This window comes from Vanellus vanellus (assembly GCF_965231255.1).
Source record: "Vanellus vanellus genome assembly, chromosome: 8".
Taxonomy (NCBI): Eukaryota; Metazoa; Chordata; class Aves; order Charadriiformes; family Charadriidae; genus Vanellus; species Vanellus vanellus.
This window is the reverse complement of record NC_138913.1, coordinates 23,111,114-23,131,370: the sequence shown is the minus strand read 5'-3', so window position 1 is coordinate 23,131,370 and position 20,257 is coordinate 23,111,114. Positions and strand designations below refer to the sequence as shown.

At 38.9% G+C, this 20,257-nt stretch overlaps 1 protein-coding gene across 2 annotated transcripts in view; it reads left to right on the top strand.

Moving 5' to 3' along the window:
• CLSTN2 (calsyntenin 2) overlaps positions 1-19,952 on the top strand; it is a gene marked incomplete at both ends in the record, with an annotated part of 388,624 nt that extends 368,672 nt beyond the window's left edge. For both annotated transcript variants that reach the window (XM_082487183.1, XM_082487182.1), the window contains 8 exons: positions 7,520-7,686; positions 10,492-10,640; positions 12,057-12,274; positions 14,821-14,991; positions 15,597-15,742; positions 17,185-17,308; positions 18,921-19,105; positions 19,749-19,952. In XM_082487183.1, the coding sequence (XP_082343309.1) occupies positions 7,520-7,686; positions 10,492-10,640; positions 12,057-12,274; positions 14,821-14,991; positions 15,597-15,742; positions 17,185-17,308; positions 18,921-19,105; positions 19,749-19,952 (1,364 nt within the window). The remainder of the gene's footprint in view (positions 1-7,519; positions 7,687-10,491; positions 10,641-12,056; positions 12,275-14,820; positions 14,992-15,596; positions 15,743-17,184; positions 17,309-18,920; positions 19,106-19,748) is intronic.
• Between the last annotated feature and the right edge of the window lie 305 nt (positions 19,953-20,257).

Below are 20,257 nucleotides of genomic sequence, written 5' to 3'. Positions count from 1 at the left end.
ATATGGCCCTTCTTCTCATCAAAAACAAGAGGGAGTGGATTTCAATGCACTTCACAGATCTCTACTGGAATTTTAGCTGTAGCAGAAATACAAGCATATGTGGAAGATTAATTTAGGAGGGTGTTTCTTGGAGAGCTGAATCTGCATTAGTATCTGTCACTAATTCAGCATAGGTATATATGTCCCTTATTTAACTGATTTCTACACTGGGTACTATGCACCAGCACAGGAATGTTATTTGGAGAATAGGAGTGTAGTTTTTTGGGCAGCATTAACATCACTTGGACTGTGATCTACTCTAAGATATACAAGATTGCAACATTTTATTGTGATTGTCATAATTCCCTACCGTTCCCCTAGAAATAACAAAAAATATATTGGCTTAATTGTGAGAAATTATAGAGTGTTTTTCTTATCTTGAGAAAAATTCTCTTAACTAGCGTAAGTTATACCAGGCTTTTGATCTATGGATCTATTGTACAGAGCTAGATTAGCATATACATACTTAAGAGCAGGTAGCCCTTAGTGTTCTCTGCACTTGTCTTATTTCAGATAATGCTTTAAAGTCTAAAGCTGTCTGTGTGAGGTCATCAGGTTATGATATCTGCCAAGAGCAGGGACAGACTTAAATAGTGTCACGTTTGATGAGTAATTTTCTGAGTAATTTTTGTCTGAATGATATAAAAAAACCTCTAATACTTCTTTGTGCTAGGAGGCTCTGGGAGTATAAAAAAACTCTATCCTTTAATTGGGACTTCTCCTGAAATCTATGTTAGGTTTCATCCTGTTTAACAGCCAATCTACTTGTCAGGGAATTAAACCCAGCTCCCTAAACTGCTGTAATAAGGAGATGGGATAAATTATGGGGCTTGGACCTGGGGACTTCAGAGCCAGAATGTCTTGCAGCTGCTTCCAGATTCACTTCAATCTTTATGTTGGGACCCTGAATCATTCCTTAATTATCTGGCTCAGTATAACCAGAGCCTATAATGTCTTAAAAGAACCACATCTCAGTTGGAAATTCTCTTGATTCATCATTTCCAGTGAAAACCTCATTGTGCTTAGACTGCCCTGATAATTACTTGCTCGTTGTGAGGGTAGGGCATAAGGCCTAAAAGAAGATCTGTGACCTCAATAAAGTCACTTGTTTTGACAAAAAGGCATGATTGTTCCTTGGAGATTGGTAAGTGAATGCAAACAGCGTTTTATGTCTCTGAAGTCAAAACAATATAACTGTGAAATTCAATGGTAATCAAATTCTGTCACACTTTATATCAACACAATGTGAATTTAAAGAAAAAAAAAAGCCAAAACAAAACGGTGTCATGGAAATAGGCTCTGCTTCATTAATAAATGTGCCTTAACCCCATGAAGTCTGAACCATGAGAATCTGGAGTTTCCCCTGGACTCTCCCATGATATATCTAACAGAACCTCCTCATGGCTGGGATCAGGTGGTGTTTGCTAGATGTCAGTCCTTAACATACACACCTCCCCGCCCTAAATTTTTATTCATCTGAGAGATTCTAGCTGTTTATGACAAGCTGACATGTATACTAGAAGCATTTTCTTTCTTCCACCTGTATAAGGGAGTCATCCTGACTGATCTGCCCACAAATAGGACAGGCATCTACAACATAAACATCTAAAACTAGGTGGGTTAATTCTACATTTGATCTGTTGTGTTTGAAATTTCAGGTACCGAGTGTAACTGTGCTTGTGACTGTTTAGGAATATGTCAAACAGTGATACTGTAAAGTCTTGCTTCCATCAGACCCCACTGAGGGCTGCTGTGTGGGTGCAGCATACTGCCTTTTCTGGTGTGTGAGTCCTCCCCTGACGTGTGCTCCCTGCTGCAGTGTACTGTGGTGCTGGGCTTGGTGCAAGTGAGCGCAGGCACCAGCTGTGGACAGCACAGGAGAGAAGTAACATTCAGAAGTAGTCACAGGGTTCTAAAGTTCTTGTGTGGAGGAAACCCACAGACCCGAGTGTAGAAGGTGCCCCTGCTTAACCCTACCCCTAGACTGCAACTAGTGTCATGGGACATTAGTAGACCCAGATAATTCTAGTTACCTAGATAATTCCAGTAGCAGCATGCACTTTATTTTTGCAGTTCGTTCTGAGCTCTGTCCCTATTTTGTCTCAGCTGTCTCTTTCTCAAAACCATAACCCAAATGTCTGCTATAATGGTTTGATGTGGTGGGAAGCCCAGCAGGCCAGAGCAGGATCCCCCCTTCTTCTGTATGTTTTGGTGTCAGTGTGTGCGTGCTGTACTTGTTTACCTCCACCACCATTCCACGCTTAGCAGAAAAGGAAAGTAAGTCAGAAAGAGTTTATCAAGGTGACCCTGGGTAAAGTTCTAGTGGGAGCTGTCCTACTTGCTCTGCATTCATAGAGTTCCAGGCAGAAGAGATCAGAACCAGCACAGAAAAAGAAGAATCCCAGTCCAGAAAATAGTTATTATTTTAGCAAGTGAAACAGGTGATGCATACTACTTTGACAATGACTAAGCAGTGAGCAGCATTATAGTGAATAATTATGTATGTCAACTGTTCCTCTGGATGCCCCCCACAGTCTGTTGACACCATCTTCCCATTATAAGGATTGAATTAATGCCAAAACACCAACATGCATCCTCCTGTACCTGCCAGACTTTGGGAGTGGACGCACGTGCTGGGTCAGGTGGAAAAAGTAATACGTAATTTTATCATCGAGGTCTGAATAACACTGTGGCTTGTGTTGTCTCACAACTCTAATGGTGACCACAGCATTTATATTAAGCAAGGGAAAAAAACAGTAGCTTCAAAAATTTGTCATGCAAGGGTCTGTAATTAGAATAAGAAGTGATGTTGTTCTATAGTGCTGTTTCAGTCTTTTTTGTGTTGCAGCCATCAACCTGTCTGACTGACAGCAGGGAAGGTTCCGTTTTCCTGTGTTGGTTGCATCATTCAGCTATGTCTTAACTACTTAACTATTCCCCAAGAATTAGCACTCACAGCATATTAATCTGTAGTAATCGATAAACACAGAGCTGAGTGAAACACAACATGTAACGCAGTTGAGCAGTAGGTGTTCTTATTCTCTCAGGTCTTGATGCTATAACATCACTGGGGAGGTGAGCTGTATCTGAGCTGTATAAGAAAGGGCATAAAGACCCTGACAGCAAAAAATCCCACAAAATTTGCTTGCAGTCTAGGTTACCTGGATGGCCTGATCTCTGGATAGAAACTGGCAGAGGCTGGGTTACAAAACACTTTGTTTTTCACACACCATGACATTGGGAAGTAGAAAAAAATTTAGGACACTTGGATTACCTCAAGATCATCATCACTGGAGCTTCACGTTGGTCTCTGAATTGTTGCTCCAAAGGCTTGTGTAATCTATTTAAGTCTTCTTCATTATCTCAAAAACATTGTTACTTAGGCTCAGTTTGGTGTCAGAACCAAGAGTTGAGTTCAAAGTGTTAAAGCAGTAAGAGGTGTTGGGAGGGGCTTATGCCTCTTCCTCAGTTGTTTCTTAGCAGGTGGTAATTTCAGTGATGAGTCCAATTCGGCCAATGGAACTGGGCCTTCCTCCTGCCCAATGAAGCCAGTGGCTCTGAGCTGCCCATCAGCTGCATGTGGAGCTGCAAAGGCATGAATTGTATCATGCTCAGGGTCAAAGGATCTCTATTTGAAAAGATCAATATTTAGAAGAATTTGGATAATAGTCCATAAAAATGTTACTATCAGCATTAGCTACAATTACACACTGTGCTTCAATATGCTTCAGAATTACCATTTTCATGCGGGATTAAATATATTTACTCATCTAATCTTGGGAGCTAATCTTTGGAGCATCTAATCTTTGGAGTGACTAGGACTTGGAGATCGGCCATCCTGGGCTAAATTTGTGCCTTCTGAGAAGCTGAGGTCAAATACTTGAAGAATATTAGATTGCAGAAGCAGAAGGAAAGACAGCCTTCAAACATACTATTATAGTAGAATCAAGCATGAATAAAACAGTGATACAGACGGGAGTAAAACATCCAATTGCTGAGGATTTTCAATTTATTCGGACATTTTTTTCTTCTTATGGTTTTTGAGATTGAAATACTATATTCCCAGTAATCCCTTTTATCAAAGCTAGAACATAGGATTGTAGCAGGTTGGCTTTAAGCCATTCTTTCAATTATAGTGAGGGGTTTGGGGTTTGCATCCTGATTTTATTGCATTGGATTTTGTCCAGTTGCAATCTAATAATTACTGGCAATTGAAATGCATCTGCAAGCTAACATACCCCACTAAGCTGAGAAGATTCCGAAATGCTGAGTTAGAAGAATATCAAAATGTCAACACGTTGCAATTACAAGCAGCTGTGATAAGAGTCAGATATAATGACTTTTGATCATCTTTGAGGATAAAATTGGCAGGTATATAATTTTGTCTTTAACTCTGGTAAAAGGTGCTTATGGAAGGCTTATTTAGCAGTCTATCTTTTCTAATAAACTACGAGATAGTATTCTTTAAGTGTTCACGGTTTTTCTCATGTGGAAAAGCTAGTATTCACACTGGCCTGGATTAACAGACATGTCCTATGTAAAACACATATAAAGTTGAGAAGTACGCTAGGTTATGGTTAGTACTCCAGATAATAGCAGGCGTTCCAGGAAAAGCAACAGGGATAATCATAGTTTACAGTGTTAGGTAGAAGGTGTAAAGAAAAGGCCTTGTTTAGCCTGACAAAGGGAAAGGGAAAGCATGGCCATGTTTTGACAGCTCGCACTGCCTATTAGGAATAAACTTCCGACTCTAAGGATCAGTGCTCATTGGAGTGGATTGCTTGGGGAGCCACTGTCTTCACAGGAGTTTAGAACAGCTCAGGCAATTCTCAAGAATGGATTAAGTACAGATGTTCTTGTCTTGGGGCTAGGGGACAGACAGTATCATCCCTCAGTGTCCCTGCAGACTCTGCTGTCAGTTGTTCTAGTGCAATTGTCCCAGCCTGAATCACCCTGGCACAACCACGGGCATAGTTTTGCAGATTTTCTCTAGTGACACAATATGAGACTAGCTAGTCCCAGCTATTTTTCACTCACGTTTTCTTGAAATACTTGCTTTTTTTACATCGCAGTTGATAGCCTCTCCCCTCCTTTACAGTCCAAAATCAATCTATACATCTACACAAAACCCAACCATAGCCCTGTGAACAGGGTAAGTTCTTCAAATACTCAGTGTTTTTGTAGTGCCTGTATTTGCAGAGCATTTTAAAAGTTTATTCCTGGAAACGCTCATATTCTCTTCCATACTTTTAGATTAGTGGTTGGGTGCACATGACTGTATCATTGTAAATGACCTAGCAATGTAATTGTAAGTGCTTTGTCAATGACACCAGAGAAGAACTAGTGCAAAGTGAAAGAACAACCAATAAAAAAACAATAAATCCAAACCTGAAATTCCTATTCATGTATGTAAGCACCAGTCATGTTGCTCTATAGCTTTACTTCAGCTGGTTTATCCTGCTTGTTTCTGCCAGACATATCCACAGCACTGAATTCTTTGTTCTAGCTTCTTGTCTAGTCCTATATACATTTTAATGAGCTGGTTTCACATTTAAATACATTAGGTTATCTGAGGCTGCTTTTTATTTTGCATCTCCTCAGAACTATTAAGATCTACTGGCAGACTTACTGTACGTTTCTAAATCTGAAAGCTCCGGGATTAGTGTTGGTGTTTTAGCCTTTGAATTTGCCATCTTCAGAATTCTGTTAGCGACATGAGAATTTGAAGCTTCAAAGCACTATGTGATTCCCTTCTATAAGTCCTTACCTGGTTGTCTCTCTGCATCTCCTTTTTAGGCAGACGTTTGCATTTTTTTTTTTTTTAATTTGGCTTAACCTTTTTCTGTCCAGACACATTGCTGCTGTATTATTCACAACAGGTAATTTAATGACAATGTAAACAGATAAACATAACATTTTTGCTGGAAAGCCAAGGTGCCCATAGTGCACCAAATAATTGCCTTGGTAAATCTCAGAAAGGTTGAAATTACAGTACAAATTAATTCTACACTTTACCTGTTACATACATGAAAGTTTCTATGAAACCGCAAAAAAATTCTGTCTGGAGAAAGTTTTCTGTATAACAGATGAATGAAAGTAGACAAGAATAATCTCTCCTTGAGGATCTTTCCTTGGGGTAAAAAGAGAGGCAGTTTGTGCTGCAATGTTAACAAAAAATGAACAAAAGCTGACTATTTCTGTAAAGAAACAGCCTGCTTAGACACCTTCTTTTCTCTCAGCACACCAGCGTGTATTTTCTTTGCTGTATAAAATAGCTCAAGTCTTCCTCATAGTGCTCATACTGCACAGATTAAAGTGATTTTTTTCAGGCTTTTAGGTAGCACCACCAGCTTAAGAAAATTTGCCACTTCATCCCTGTCCTAACCCCAATCCATACACAAATCTTCAAGTTAAAAGTTCAAGCTTGAGCTAGCTTGCCTGGCAGAAATAAGTTGTCTGACACTAAAGCTACAAACACTGCAGAGATGAGTTATCTACCAATTACAACAGCTTATCAACTGCTAATCCAATTAGTCTGCACGGCTTCACTGTTGCGCGGCTCTCTCAAGTCCTCTCAGGCTGAAGGTAGGTAGTAATTCACGTGCACTGATACAGCTAACACTTGCAGCAAAGACAAGCTCTAAAAATTCTCCTAGAAGAGGATGAGTAAATCACTAAATATCCCAAGAGTAATTTAGATGCGATGATCACTGGTGCGGGCAGTATGTAATCACATTTTATTGACAACTCCTAAAGATCAGTCTTCCTTTGAAGCTGCCTAGAGTGAAACTGAATAGAACGTAGCTAGAGGGCCTCATGCAACATACAGTGATGAGACCTCATCTGGCACCAAATGAGCTGCTTTGGGTAAGGGAAGCACCGCAAGCCTTTCTTTCAGCATAGTGCTGTGCTTTGGCCTGCATTCACTGCCGTGAATGTACACCATATCCTTAGGGACAACCATCTGTAGAGAGTGTGGCAGTTTGCTTCATAGAGCCGTGACTCTTAGCACATCTAAGAGCTTCAGGTGGTATGTTTTTTGGAGAAGAAAGGCAAAGGCTGTGTAAGTGATCTTGTAATAGAAAACTTGAAACTACAGTTTCTGTATAAATAAACATCGGACCTTAAACATTTTTTGGAATTCATGTTTGATCACTCCCATAATCTCATCAATTCATTTTTTAAAATGCTGTGCTTCCTTGGACACAGATTTTGGAAGCCGTGTTTCATGTCAGAATATGTTATCACAACTTTATAAACACCTGCATACAATACTGGAAAAACACTGACAATCAAACTGCTGCTAGGTACCACCCAACAACCCACAAAGCAATTCCACTTATCACAATAAATGGGAACTCAAAAATACTTGGTTAAAATGGGTATAAATTCTTTAAATACGTTAAAACATAAAGTGAATCATTAGATGTGTGGTTTGTGTATTGGTATCAATAATCATTTTGTATTCTCTTTCTTGCAGGAGGTGAAGTCACCAAGCCCAGATTTGCTCAGTATTTCCATGGCAGCTTGGCCAGTCTTACTATCCGGCCAGGCAAAATTGAGAGCCAGAAAGTGATTTCCTGTTTGCAAGCCTGCAAGGAAGGTCTGGATATTAATTCTCTTGAGAGTCTTGGCCAAGGAATAAAGGTGAGGGATGAACTGACATAATCTTTGATAAAAATTTAGAGCTGATTTATGAAGTGGAGAGCCCAAGGTAGAGTACACACAGTACAAATGTACTCCTAGAAGCAATGTAATTTCCCATAAAGTCATGCAAAGAAAAAGTGGAACAGTAGAAGAGCTGTGACACTGCAAAGAAAAATGTTTCCATTATTGCAAAGCTAGATGCTGAGAAAGTATGGTACTGCTGATATTTCAGAGTCCATAAGAATTGCCAGGTCATGTTCTCATGCTTATTTTGGTAGTTTTACAGAAATAGACGTGATTCCAAAGAATTACTGAATTTTGATCTGAAGTGGCTTTAAAGCAGTGGAGAACATAAGTGCAATATCTGTCACCTAAAGGCAACTCCGAAAGATGTCCCAGTGCAACAGTATCAAAAATTCAAAGTGTGTTCCAAGAGGAAAATGCTATGGCACATGAAAACTGGACAGTAAAAAAAAATGAAGTCAAGAAACTAAAATTTTACATTTGCATATCATTATCCATCTTCATTATCCATAGGACTATCTTTACTGATATTGTAACACTTTTTCTAAGATCGGAGAACAACAGAGCGAAATCCTATTTCAGTTGACATAGTGGCTATGATACTTTGCATTTGTTAAGACAAATTCTGTTCTTTTAGATACATATGTAGGATCATGACTATAACTTCTGTAATACATAGATGCGATGCATTTTCAGCTTTCCTTTACTGATACCATTATTAGATGACAGGTGTTCTTCTGCCTAATGTGTAAACAAACTGTGAATCTATTTCCTAGCACAGAAATTCACAATGCCGTCCTCCAAAAGAGCTGAGCTTCAAATTCAAACGGGGAGGATACTTTGGCTGCAGACTATGCATCCTGTGAAACTGCATGGGTGCTTTTTCAGTGGGGAGGAAGATGGTGCTCTAACACTTGATCTAGAGCATGCAGTGGCAGTGCCGTGTACTACATTTTATTAGCTAAACCTTTTCATTGTACAAGATAGGAGACTGATCTGAAATTCACTCAAATGTTTGTCTAGGTGATAAGTTACAGTGGTGTAGTATAACTGATGCGCTTCTGAAAACAATGGTAAAAATGAAAATCGAAAGTGCAAAGTTGGCACAGTTGGAACAGTTGGCACCTGACCTTGAATGGAAGATTAATAAAGAGAAAGTGTTTCCGGTATCAAAAATAAACATACCTGGTCTCAGAATAGCACGCGTGACAGTTGCACAGATGGTAGGTTCTGGGTGGCTATTTACATGGTGCTTAGCAGGTTCAGCATAGGCGAGCTGATGGTGGAAGGTGTTTCTGCTGGGCACTTTGGACTCATGAAGCTTCACCCTTTAGCCACCTAAGAAAGAGCAATGCAGTTGTAATACAGTGTCTGACAGTAGTGTTGGCATTTTTGTGTCTGCAGCCTAATTTTGAGGTATCTGTGACAGCTCTCAGAAACACTGTCTAAACTGTCGCTATTTTTAGCCTTTTTTAATGAGAAAGACAAAAATGGCTCAGACGAGGGCTTTCTCCAGTCCCTTTGGCAGCATTCCACATTCCAGCTGTTCTGGCAACTGAGCTATTAACTAGCTAGAGTCTCCTTTTGCTAATTTTATTCTCTACTACTGCTAGCTTACATAAAGGAGAAAGAAGTGTATGCAGGCTGTGACTCATGTTAGTCCTCCTCTTTGTTAAAAAATACCCGTCGGTGTGTTATGACCTTCCTGCCAAGCTTTAAACCCAGTCCTCCGTGTTCTGGTGCTTCATTCTGCTCTTCACAGTCTATTTGCTCTTTTGCTTTTTAACCTTTCTTACTGTAAGGAAGTGTAGACAACCATTGTCCGTGTAGAATACAACACGTTCATATAATCAATATCCAGCTTTGGGGACTGCACGTGAGAGGAGGGTGCATTTCTTAGTGTTTTGTGCTGACAACAGTAGGGTACCAAATCAAGGGGCTTAATCTGGTTTTCTTTGCAATGCAGACGGTTTGCAGAACCTATTAACATACCAAAAAAATGGCATCAGGATGAATTATGATGAGGATAAAATCAATCACTTGCTATGCGGATATAGTAGTAAAGTTTCTTGGTCAGCAAGACTGTTTTCTCTTCAATGCAACGGACTAGAGAAAGATCAGGGCTACAAGAATAGGCAGTGACTGTGCAAGGTTTGTTGGCTCCAATGAGCAGCTGGCTTTGTGCAAGTAGCAGCTCCATCTTAAATCATGACACCCTTATTGATCATGAGACAGAGACAGGAGAATACCCTTTATTGTGTCTGACATTAATGAAGATGTAGGAGGGAAATGTTATAATTGTTTTGTTCATTCATGTTGAAATATATCTCAGAAAGGTAGCCCAGGGTAAAACCAAACAGAAAGCAGGAAAAATATGCTTCTGCACACTACTTTGGCTTAAGCCAATATTTTTATATGGGGGATGTGTTTAACCAAAAAAAATTACACAGTAATAATAATGATGACAGTAAGTTAAGGTTTTGAACTTTAGAGCTGCAGAAATAGTATCAGCAAAGTTGATAAGGCTGGGCAAAGTACAGCAAATCAGGATCAGTTTACTACAAAATTAACAGTAGTTATTCAGCTAGGAATTAGATGACTGATATGAGCACATGTTTTAGGGAACATGTGGATTCAGCCAGCAATAGCTAACAAACAAGATTATTTTTTTTCTTAAATCATTAGATTTTAAACTTATGTCTGTGCAACATTCCTTGAAAATGTCTTATTTTGTACTCTGTACCTGGTACCTTAAATACTAATTGTATGCATTTCCCTTAGTATCACTTCAACCCTTCCCAGTCAGTCCTTGTCATGGAAGGAGATGACATTGAGAATATAAATCAAGCTCTCCGAAAGGTCTCATACATCAACTCTAGACAGTTCCCTACTGCAGGCGTACGACGTCTCAAAGTCTCATCTAAAGTCCAGTAAGTTATACTTCAGCTGAACTGATTAGATTAGGAATATTTTTAATGAATTACTTTTTTCTTTGGACATGTGAAAAGAAGAATTTTGGCTAGATTACATCGCTAAATCATGCTTTTATGTTATTAAGCATAAAGGATGACTTTCATTTACTTTTATGCTGATTTACATTGTGGTTTTCTATTGTCATTTTGAGAAACTTTTCTTGTTGATGAAATTAACTTGCATTCTATTTATAGTTTGGAGCATACAATCCAGACTGAAAAGTACTTGCGTTTATTGCACTCTTATTTTAGTCTTCATTTTAAAACGTTATAGTTTCTCCTGAGATAGCTAGAGCCTTGACTTTTTAAAGCAGTCCTATTACATCCAAAAGAGAACATATCTGCAAGAACGGTATTTGTAGCTATGCTTGAAATAGCCTTTATCTGTCTGTATCCTTATATGGCTGTTATCACCGAAGTACCGGTGTTGGGTGTTAAACAGAAATTTGTGTCCTTCCATTTTCATGCAACAATAGTGACAGAACCTGAACAACAATGTTTACAGTTCTACATAACCAAAGAGCCTTTTACCACTCCTGAGCTCCCCTGGGTATGTCTCTGTTACAGCAAGTCGTGCGGTGCAGTGAAAGCAGATCTTTAGAGTGAAAATAAACGTGAGTTCCATGAACTCTCCTCTACTGCGCTGTTCTTACTACGTACTAGGTTTAGTCTAGTGCTGTGGGCAGACCACACTAAGTGTTTGGAGAGCATCTTCTGGAAGCGGTCCAGTTTGCACACAAGGCTAGCTCAAGCCTTGTGCAAAGATACAGTAAGGCAGAGTTTGTCAGGCGATTCACTTCCAAAGCACAGCGCTGATTCAGACAAAAATGCTAATACAGGCCCCTTTTGTCCCCAGTAAATACTGGGGGGTGCCAGAATGAGTTCATGATGGGTCCAATTTAAAGGGATAATTAGGCCCTTTTATGTGTACATGACAAGATAACCATATTATGTTCATTAGGTATCGCTTTGAGAATTTAATGTTAGGTTTACTACAATTGGTTGCTATCATCTAATTAACTTGATTTTTTGTAACTGTTCACTACTTTGTTAACTGTCAGTTAAACATCAAAATATTATTCTCATAGGGACTTTACTGAAGAGTGAGCTTGTCATGAATCTGTTTGCTAGGCTGTCTCTACGTAATTGCAATAGCTGCAAATGTGGCAGGGGATGAGAGGAACAGAGCTGGCCCATGGACATGGTCGTGCACATGCATGTCCTTACGTGTGGCAGCGTCAAAAGTATGGAATAGACTGATCTGAGACAATACAAAAGGATGAGAGCCATCAGATGGGTTTTGGGCAGTGCAAGTGCCACACACCTCTGATGTGCAATGTGTTACATGCAGTTAATGAATAATATATTTTTCAGATGTTTTGGTGAAGATGTCTGCATTAGTATCCCAGATATAGATGCGTATGTAATGGTATTTCAGGCCAATGAGCCCAAGATTACAATAAGTGGGATGGACCACTTTGCTAGACCAGCTGCACAATTTGAAAGAGGTGTTATTTTGTTACCTGACATCAGGATTGTCAGCACAGTCACTAAAATGGAGCATCCAGTGGACTCAAAAGAACATGACAGAGGTTTGTGCATTTCTTTTAAATATTATTATTTACCTTGTAACACAACCCTTCGCGTTTTTTTAAAGGATAGTGTAGTAGTAGCACAAAGGAAGTCACTTCACCCAGATTAATTTAGGCAAAGTTAGGCAGCAATAATACTGTAATGAAGACATTCAATTAAACACGTTAAAAAATGTGTTAACTAGTGATAGATGAGTATGTGCTTCAAAAAAAGCAGCTTTTCCATTTAACTTCTTGCCTACTTCAGAATAATTCCTTTCCACTCTTCTTTCCATATTCCGTTGAATAACATATTTTCATTACAATCTATTTGTAACAAAATTTTATTCATTTTACTGATAAAGTGGAAAGCAGTAATTGACTAATAGTTGGAGTGTTAGTCTGTTCTTATGTTTCCAGCTCTGCTACTGACTTGTGGGTGATACGTGAGAAAGTAATCTTGGGCCTCAGTTTCCCGCCTATATAATGTAAATATAATAATTCTCAAAGATTTTTTTCAAGGATGATAATTTATTTTAATACTGAGCAATTTGTGTATTATTGTTTGACACTAGGTGAATGTTCAAAAATATAAATAAGGTTTAAAATAATTGTCTATAAAGGAATCTTCCTTTGGGATATTTGTGTGCAAGGTAAATGAAAAGCCCAGTAAGCTGAGGAATTATTTTAAAGAATATTTGTTGGACTAGAATAAGCAGCAACTAGATGTACATCTCTTGAAAATAGAAAATCACTAATGATGTGCAAGTTTAGGGGCATGGATTCCCTGAGGCCATGCTCTGTAATAACGCTGCTTAGCACTTGCCTGAAACTGCATTTGTCCTCCGAAGGCTGGAAAGTGTATCATATCATAATACCGACTGCATACAATTACAGTACACAAAAAAATGAATGCTTGCATACAAGAGTGATCATTATCCATCACTTAAGACACAATGCATGTATAACGCTCCATGTCCCTAAACGGTATGACATCTTCAAAACTGTTCAGTAAATTAGGAACTACTGCCCTTCAGTTTAGTTCATAAATTTCATCTATCCCTGTTTTTTCCCAGTACAATTATTGGCACAATTACTGTTGTAGCACCTTGTAACCTAAAAAGCCCGAGTCTCACCTTGAAAAGGAAGATAGCAGCATTTCTTAAACTACTGTTTAATTAATGTTATCTGAAAAAGGCAAAGACAGCAATAAATCTTGACCTGTATCTACCTATAGCTATTTTTTTCCCTTATCGGGAATTTACATCACATGATCATCATGACTGTAGCAGAGATGGCAAGGCTGAGGAGGCTGATTTAGACACCCAGTATTCCCCAGTCACAGGACCAGTTAGGTCTGTCTCTCATCAAAAGCAGATCAGCAGCCTGACTATGTCTCTGAGACCTTATTTACCTGCCCCCGGAATGCCAATGTGTTGCTGCTTGTCCTGCCTCAGTAGAGAAATCAGTGGGATCCCACCAATAGCTAAAATTGCTGCCCCACCTCTCCTGTTTGCCCACTGGCACGCAGAGCAGCAAAGCTGACCAGTTCAGGCTTTTCCCTCGCTCTGCAGCCCAGCTCTTGCCTGTTTCTTACAGCTTCCCATGAAGTAGTCCAACTCATCAGCCATAGCAATATTCAGATTTGCCTATCCTGCAAATTTGAGTTGGGTCTGCATTTTTTGGTAAGTTAAACTTGTACCTAGAGTTCAAATATCCAAATTCACTGTACTGGGAGTTGGGAATCTAGGGCATAAGATTTTTCTGTCTATGCCTTCCTTCCCCATACAGCCTCTAAAATGAAATTTGCGCTAAGTTCCAAGATTGCGGTCTCTGTGCCTGCAGTACCCTCAGGGAGCTGGTTAAGCAGTCTCGCCAGACACTCTGTGCGAAGTTGACCCAGAGAATTACAATATTGAATCAATATGCTACTCTTTTTCCAGTGACAGAATTTTTATTTTTGACCGTACGTACTGAAGGATAGTCAGTTTACGACTCAATTTCTCCAAGTCACACAACACAGTGTCTTGCCATTTGTGATAATACCATGTTCGTGGATAGATGGCCATGTTCTTTGTAATGCAAATTCTTTATGGGCCATAGAGTGACTGAGAGAATCAGCCGAGCACGGATATATTTGACATGTATTTTTTCAGTTCAGTTTTCCTTGAGAAAAGAATGAATGTGTGATACCAACCTGGTGTCAATACAGTATTGAAACACAGAATTGTTTACATGAGTTTATTTCCAGGATCAAATTTCACTTTTCTACTTCCAGTACTGTTCTTGAATGTCTTTTATTACAGAGCAACATATTTTCTATCTATCATCTATCTCACTAGGTATTTGTAGGCCTTCATCGTCATAGCACCTGAACAGGCAAGACGCTTCTCTTTCTTTTGATTTGCTTCAAGTGTGTTGTATTTAATATTGGCAAAAACAATTCAGCCGTCTTTGCAAAAATTGAAAGCCCTGATGCAAAGCACATAAAATGACTGAGCTGTTCTGTGATCATTTATCTTAGTTTCTTTCTTCTTTTTTTCATGGTATATGCCATGTATTCACAGCCAATAAGCCAGCGGTATTAGAGGAAATGCTTCACAACTTGGATTTCTGTGATATTTTGGTCATTGGTGCAGAACTGGATCCTGAACAAGAGTGTTTAGAACTAGATCGTGTGGAGCTTCAAGGAAAACATCTAGATGCCACAAATTCCACAGCAGGCTATTCAGTCTATGGTATGTTCATGGACTTTGCTTTCCCTTATTTCTACTCACCGACAATTACATTATTGGAATGGAAGGACTAATTTGAAATAAGTTAGACAGAAATCTGTGATGTACTACCCATAAAATATTCCAGGAGAGACTGCGTCTCAAAGAGCGTAGTCACTTCTTGATCTCTGGATGAGCTGTGTTTTATCTTTTGGAATACAGCACCACTTTGTCTTGATCTCAGCATCCCTCCTGCTACTCCCCAAATAAGGAAGATAGCAACGCTGCTTTCTTTAAATGTGGGGGCTCTTGTTGACCATCACAGTGGAATGTGGGAATGAAGGGGTTCCTCAGTGCTCCTGTACAGTGTTAGTAACTCATTCACCTTTTTTTTTTTCATTTACTAAATAATTTATTGTAAATCTTTGCTGTTGTGTGTGTTCCTCTCCCTTATGGACCTACATTCATTTCCAAAAACTATTCTCACATAATTGAGTATCAGACTACCATTTTCAGATCATGCTGCCAAATTTTGTATTTTCTGTGAATAATTGAATTCTCCTGTACTGTACAGAGCATTTGTTACATAATAACTCCTCGAGATCATTACTGCTCTACCACTATTTCAGGTGTGGACAGCATGCACAACTATGAACAGGTTCTTCGGCAGATTCGATATCGTAACTGGTACACTTCTGCCACCTTTGACAGAAAATTCAGAGTCAAGTGCTCAGAGCTAAATGGACGTTACACCAGCAATGAATTTAACTTAGAGGTAAGCAATCATTGCGTCAAATTTTCCAGCACTGAGGCTGAGCACTAGCCTTATCTTCAGCAACAGTAAGTTTTCTTTAAAATATGTAAAAAATTGACTGATAGGTTCTAGTAACTATAATCAAATAGAGAAAAAATTCTAATTTCCATAAAAATAGGAAGTTGTCTTCTCCTGTGGGTATTCCTCAATGTGGGTCTGTCTATTCTGGTGCATATGTAAGGAGATGACCCTTCTTTTGAACTCCGCTAACACAGGGAATTACTCCTGTTCAAACGGAATGGAGGCTAAGATCATCATCATTGTTTTTCCATGATGTAAAATCTCCTACAGGTCTTCGTGAAGATCTATACACCTGCTTGAAAGTAAATCATTACAGCTTCATTGTTTTCCTTAGATTAGTTATTTTTTAACTTAACGTGACATACTTTTCTTTCCTGCAGCATTCACCTTTTCAGTTTTTCCAAGTACTACCCCCTTACAATAAGTTTGATCATTAGTTCTTCATCAGATGGAGGTCATTCCTGGTAATTTACTTGATTTCAGATTTGAGGAGGAAAGTCAGTATACAGGTAATGAACACACAGGATGGACTTCATCTGTCTCATTCTCTTGGATCCACAGCCCAGACGTGGTCAGCCCCCAGAAGAATATTTAGATAGCTCTCTTGAGCTTATATGTGCTGTTACTAAGTGCAGTGCAGCACAATGGCTCAGGGACTGAGAATTAGTGCTGATGGATCTCAGCAGGAATTGTGGGCCTATTCTGAAGAATCAACTTATCCAGCCTAGAGGTACCAAGTAACCACGGGAAAGGGGCAGGACCTTCTTAGTAACAGGCTCAAAATTTAGTAGTTGGTTCTGAAAGTTTTTTACATGTTTATGTTGTATTGAAAATTCTTTTTACCTTAGCATTCTGCAGCCCTGACAATGACTGCAGGGTTTTTTGTATAACATAACTATTGGTAGGGCAGAGAACTGATCGTATCTTCAAAGAAATTCACTCTGAAAGTAGGGACACAGAAAAAAAATGAAACCTCTTACTGTTTTGGGTTTAATGTCAACGAGTTTGATACCTTCTCTGTCAATATTCAGAGTGACAAATCTCCCGCTACCTGTCAGGGAACACCTAAAAGCTGATCAGTGCAGAGAAAGAAAAGTCACTGCTTATCCAGACAGGTAAATCAAAAAAATCTATTTCTGTGCCACTTGATAGTCTACAGCTAGAAATGTTAGAATGCATTTTTAGTGCTAGAAATGAGAAATATATTAACCTGCGTATTTTTCACTAGCATAAAAAAAAAAGTTAATTTGGCCTTTAAGATCTATATAATAGTGTTCCTATCTGCTGATGAACTTCATAGTTCAGTGCAATGTATGGAGCCAGCAGGCTTGGAATATAGGGCACATTGTAGTATCTGGTCTCTTATTTTTCTCTTGTGCCAGGTTAATATTCTACACAGCTCCAACTCTGACTTCATGGACCATGTAAATCATATGATAGTACAACCGCAATTTCTCCAATCTGTCCACCACCCAGAGGGAAGCATAAGTGCTGTTCACAACTCAGGTATGTGACAACTTTACAGAGACTGCTCCTAATGATTCTGGTATGTTGGCATTTCCCCTGTGATTCAGCTTGGTCAACAAATAAAGCCCTGAAGTCCATAGTTACAGATTGTGAAACCTCACAAAAAGATCATTGCACAGGTATGAAAGAAGGTAACATTGAATTCTCTTCTTTCTTTCCAAGGAGGTACTTTGTCATTACAAACTGGTATTCTGTTTTAAAGTCTTCATTAAAGATTATGTACTCTGACCCACATAATTAAGAAAATGTCTTGTTTCTAGTATTGAATAGTATGAAGGATAATATTTATGCTCATATTGTCTTTGTACATCTGTATTTCTATGGCATATTAATTTCTGCCCACCCCTTTCAAAGCAAAAGGAAGAGATGTTTGTATTAATTTTTTAAATATGTAATTGCTGCAGTTGTTCTGTTAGCTGCTGTCCAGGCCTCAGTCTGGAGCGAAGATAGGTCTACCTAGCCATGTACAGGGGGCATTAGTATATATTATAGACATTAAATTGAACGTTTGGACCATAAGACTTAAAATCTGAAGTCATCTGAAGCCTTTTCAGTGAAATTAAACCCTGGACAAATATATCTGTTTAAATGCTGAATTCTGAAATCCTTTTAGCTGAATGATACATATGTAAAGAAGTAAAGCTGATGTAAAGTGTAGGTAGTAATAAGTAGATATACACAGTTATATACAATTATGCTTAGAAAATTACTGTATTTTTCTGTACACTTTTTTTTACAACATGAAGTATTGCAAACTAGTTCTTTCTTTTTACTTTAATATTCTTCTGATTTCAGGGTTCCATTCTTACAGGCAGGGCTAGGCAATAAAATGGGGTACAGAAGTACTGTAGCTCCTGGAACTGCAGTACCTAGGTAGCAAAGGTACATAGAAAGTGGCAGCACTTCTCCACTAACCTAATTATGGGGCTCATAATATACGAGTAGTTGAGAGAGATTTCTTCCTGTGACTAGGTGGAGACAGAGGCTTCTCAGAGTGCAAAAGAACAGTGAGGAAAAATGTCTTGAATCCTCAAGAGTCTCCCAGGAAGGTTGTAACACAGGCAAATAGAGCATCAAAAATAGAGCATCAGTGTGTTGTTTTATTTCTTGGAGATTGAGATTGAAATCACAGTACAAGTGTTTGAAATCTTTGAAAATTTAAGCTTTGAGATATACTTTTTCTCATAAGTGAGGTTAACGCTTTAGCTGTAATCAGGAGACAACATGCAGGTAAGATAACTGAACCTTATTGCAAAAACATTTGTTCTGAAACTAACTGATTTTGCACTGATTGACTGCTTGTCCTCTGTAATAAAGTGATTTAAAGAATAAATGGTAGGCATACTCACTTTTTAGTTATGATTTATAATGCTCATTATAAGATAGCTCTAAACGCCATTCGTGTATGCTCTGCCTTTGTAGATGGGCACTTGTCAACGCTTTCTGTAGTCCCAGGTAGATGGCATATGGTTGTGCTGGTTCTCAATCCAAATTAAGAGGTACTGAGGGAAAAAAAACAATGTATTGAGTGTTTTGTAGGCAATTTGTTCCACAAATGTAAGCCCATTCCCTTTTCCACCTTTTGTTACAGTTGTTCCAAGTGTGGCTACTATCGTTATCATAATCTGCGTGAGTATACTCATTTTCATCATAACCTTGGGGGTCTATCGAATTCGGACAGCTCATCAGCACAGCTCTGGAGACAATGAAGGAAGTAAAGAAAATGAAATGGATTGGGATGATTCTGCTCTGACTATTACCGTCAACCCCATGGAGGTACGTAACTAAGGCATAGTATTATATCATGGTACCACCAGGAGTTACTGTCTGGGCTGGTAGCTTACTCAGCAGGGAGTTTTGATCCTCTTTGAGCATACACTCGTTTAGTCTTGGCAGAACAGTTATACATATGTACACTCAGGACCCCATCTCAGTTTTCAGCTCCACACACCTTGAGCACTTCTTAGTATTTGTTGTCATATATATTTACTAAATAGGATGGTGAAGAATTCTTGGGTACAACACCACCACTTCCTCTCCATCCATATTTGCACCCTAGGTACCCAAGATGATCTAGTTACTTTGTTTTTAACTTTTTAATGTAAGAGCTAATACACTAAAAGAAGGGGAAATGATCAGCGGTTTAAAGAAACTGACATTGAAGGGTTAAATTGTGGCATCTTGACTACGAAGATATTGCTTATTGACATTCCATTCTTGTTAGAGTAGTTTTTGAATATTTGCTAGTGAATTGTATCATATTTGATGCCTAATAATCACATAAGGATGGAAAGCAGATTTTCCCAGCATGTTAGCATTTCTAAATGTGGAATAAATGCTCACGTTCTCACAGCCACTGGCTAGCAAGAAGGCACTTTTCTTCTACTGTCTCTCTTTCATTTCTTTAAATGTACTGTAGAAATATGAAAAGCCTCATCAGACAGAAGAGGAGAGTGAGGAAGAAGACCTAGAAGATGAAGAGGAAGATACAACCAGTGCTGAATCAGATGAAAGTGAAGAGGAGGAGGAGGAGGAAGAGGAAGTGATTGTCCAGAAGGGAGACAAACAGAATGCTACCAGGCAAGAGCAGTTGGAGTGGGATGATTCAACACTCCCGTACTAGCAGCCCTTCAGCCACATTGCTCTTTTGTAACAACCAATACAATGCTTTTTCAGATCTATGAATTCATTGACAGGATTTGAACTTCTGCTTGCCTATAACTGTTTTGCCTGAAATGACCTTGTTGTACGAATTAATAATGGTAGAACTGACCCTTTTCTTATAAAGCCAGGAGAAAACATGGTACAAACATACTGGCGTCACCAGTAATAAAGTAATCTAGAACTCGATCTGTTAGCAAGCGTAGTTCTCAATTTCCTGTTTCTATACTACAGATATGTGACAAAAGTCCTGTCACTCAATCCATA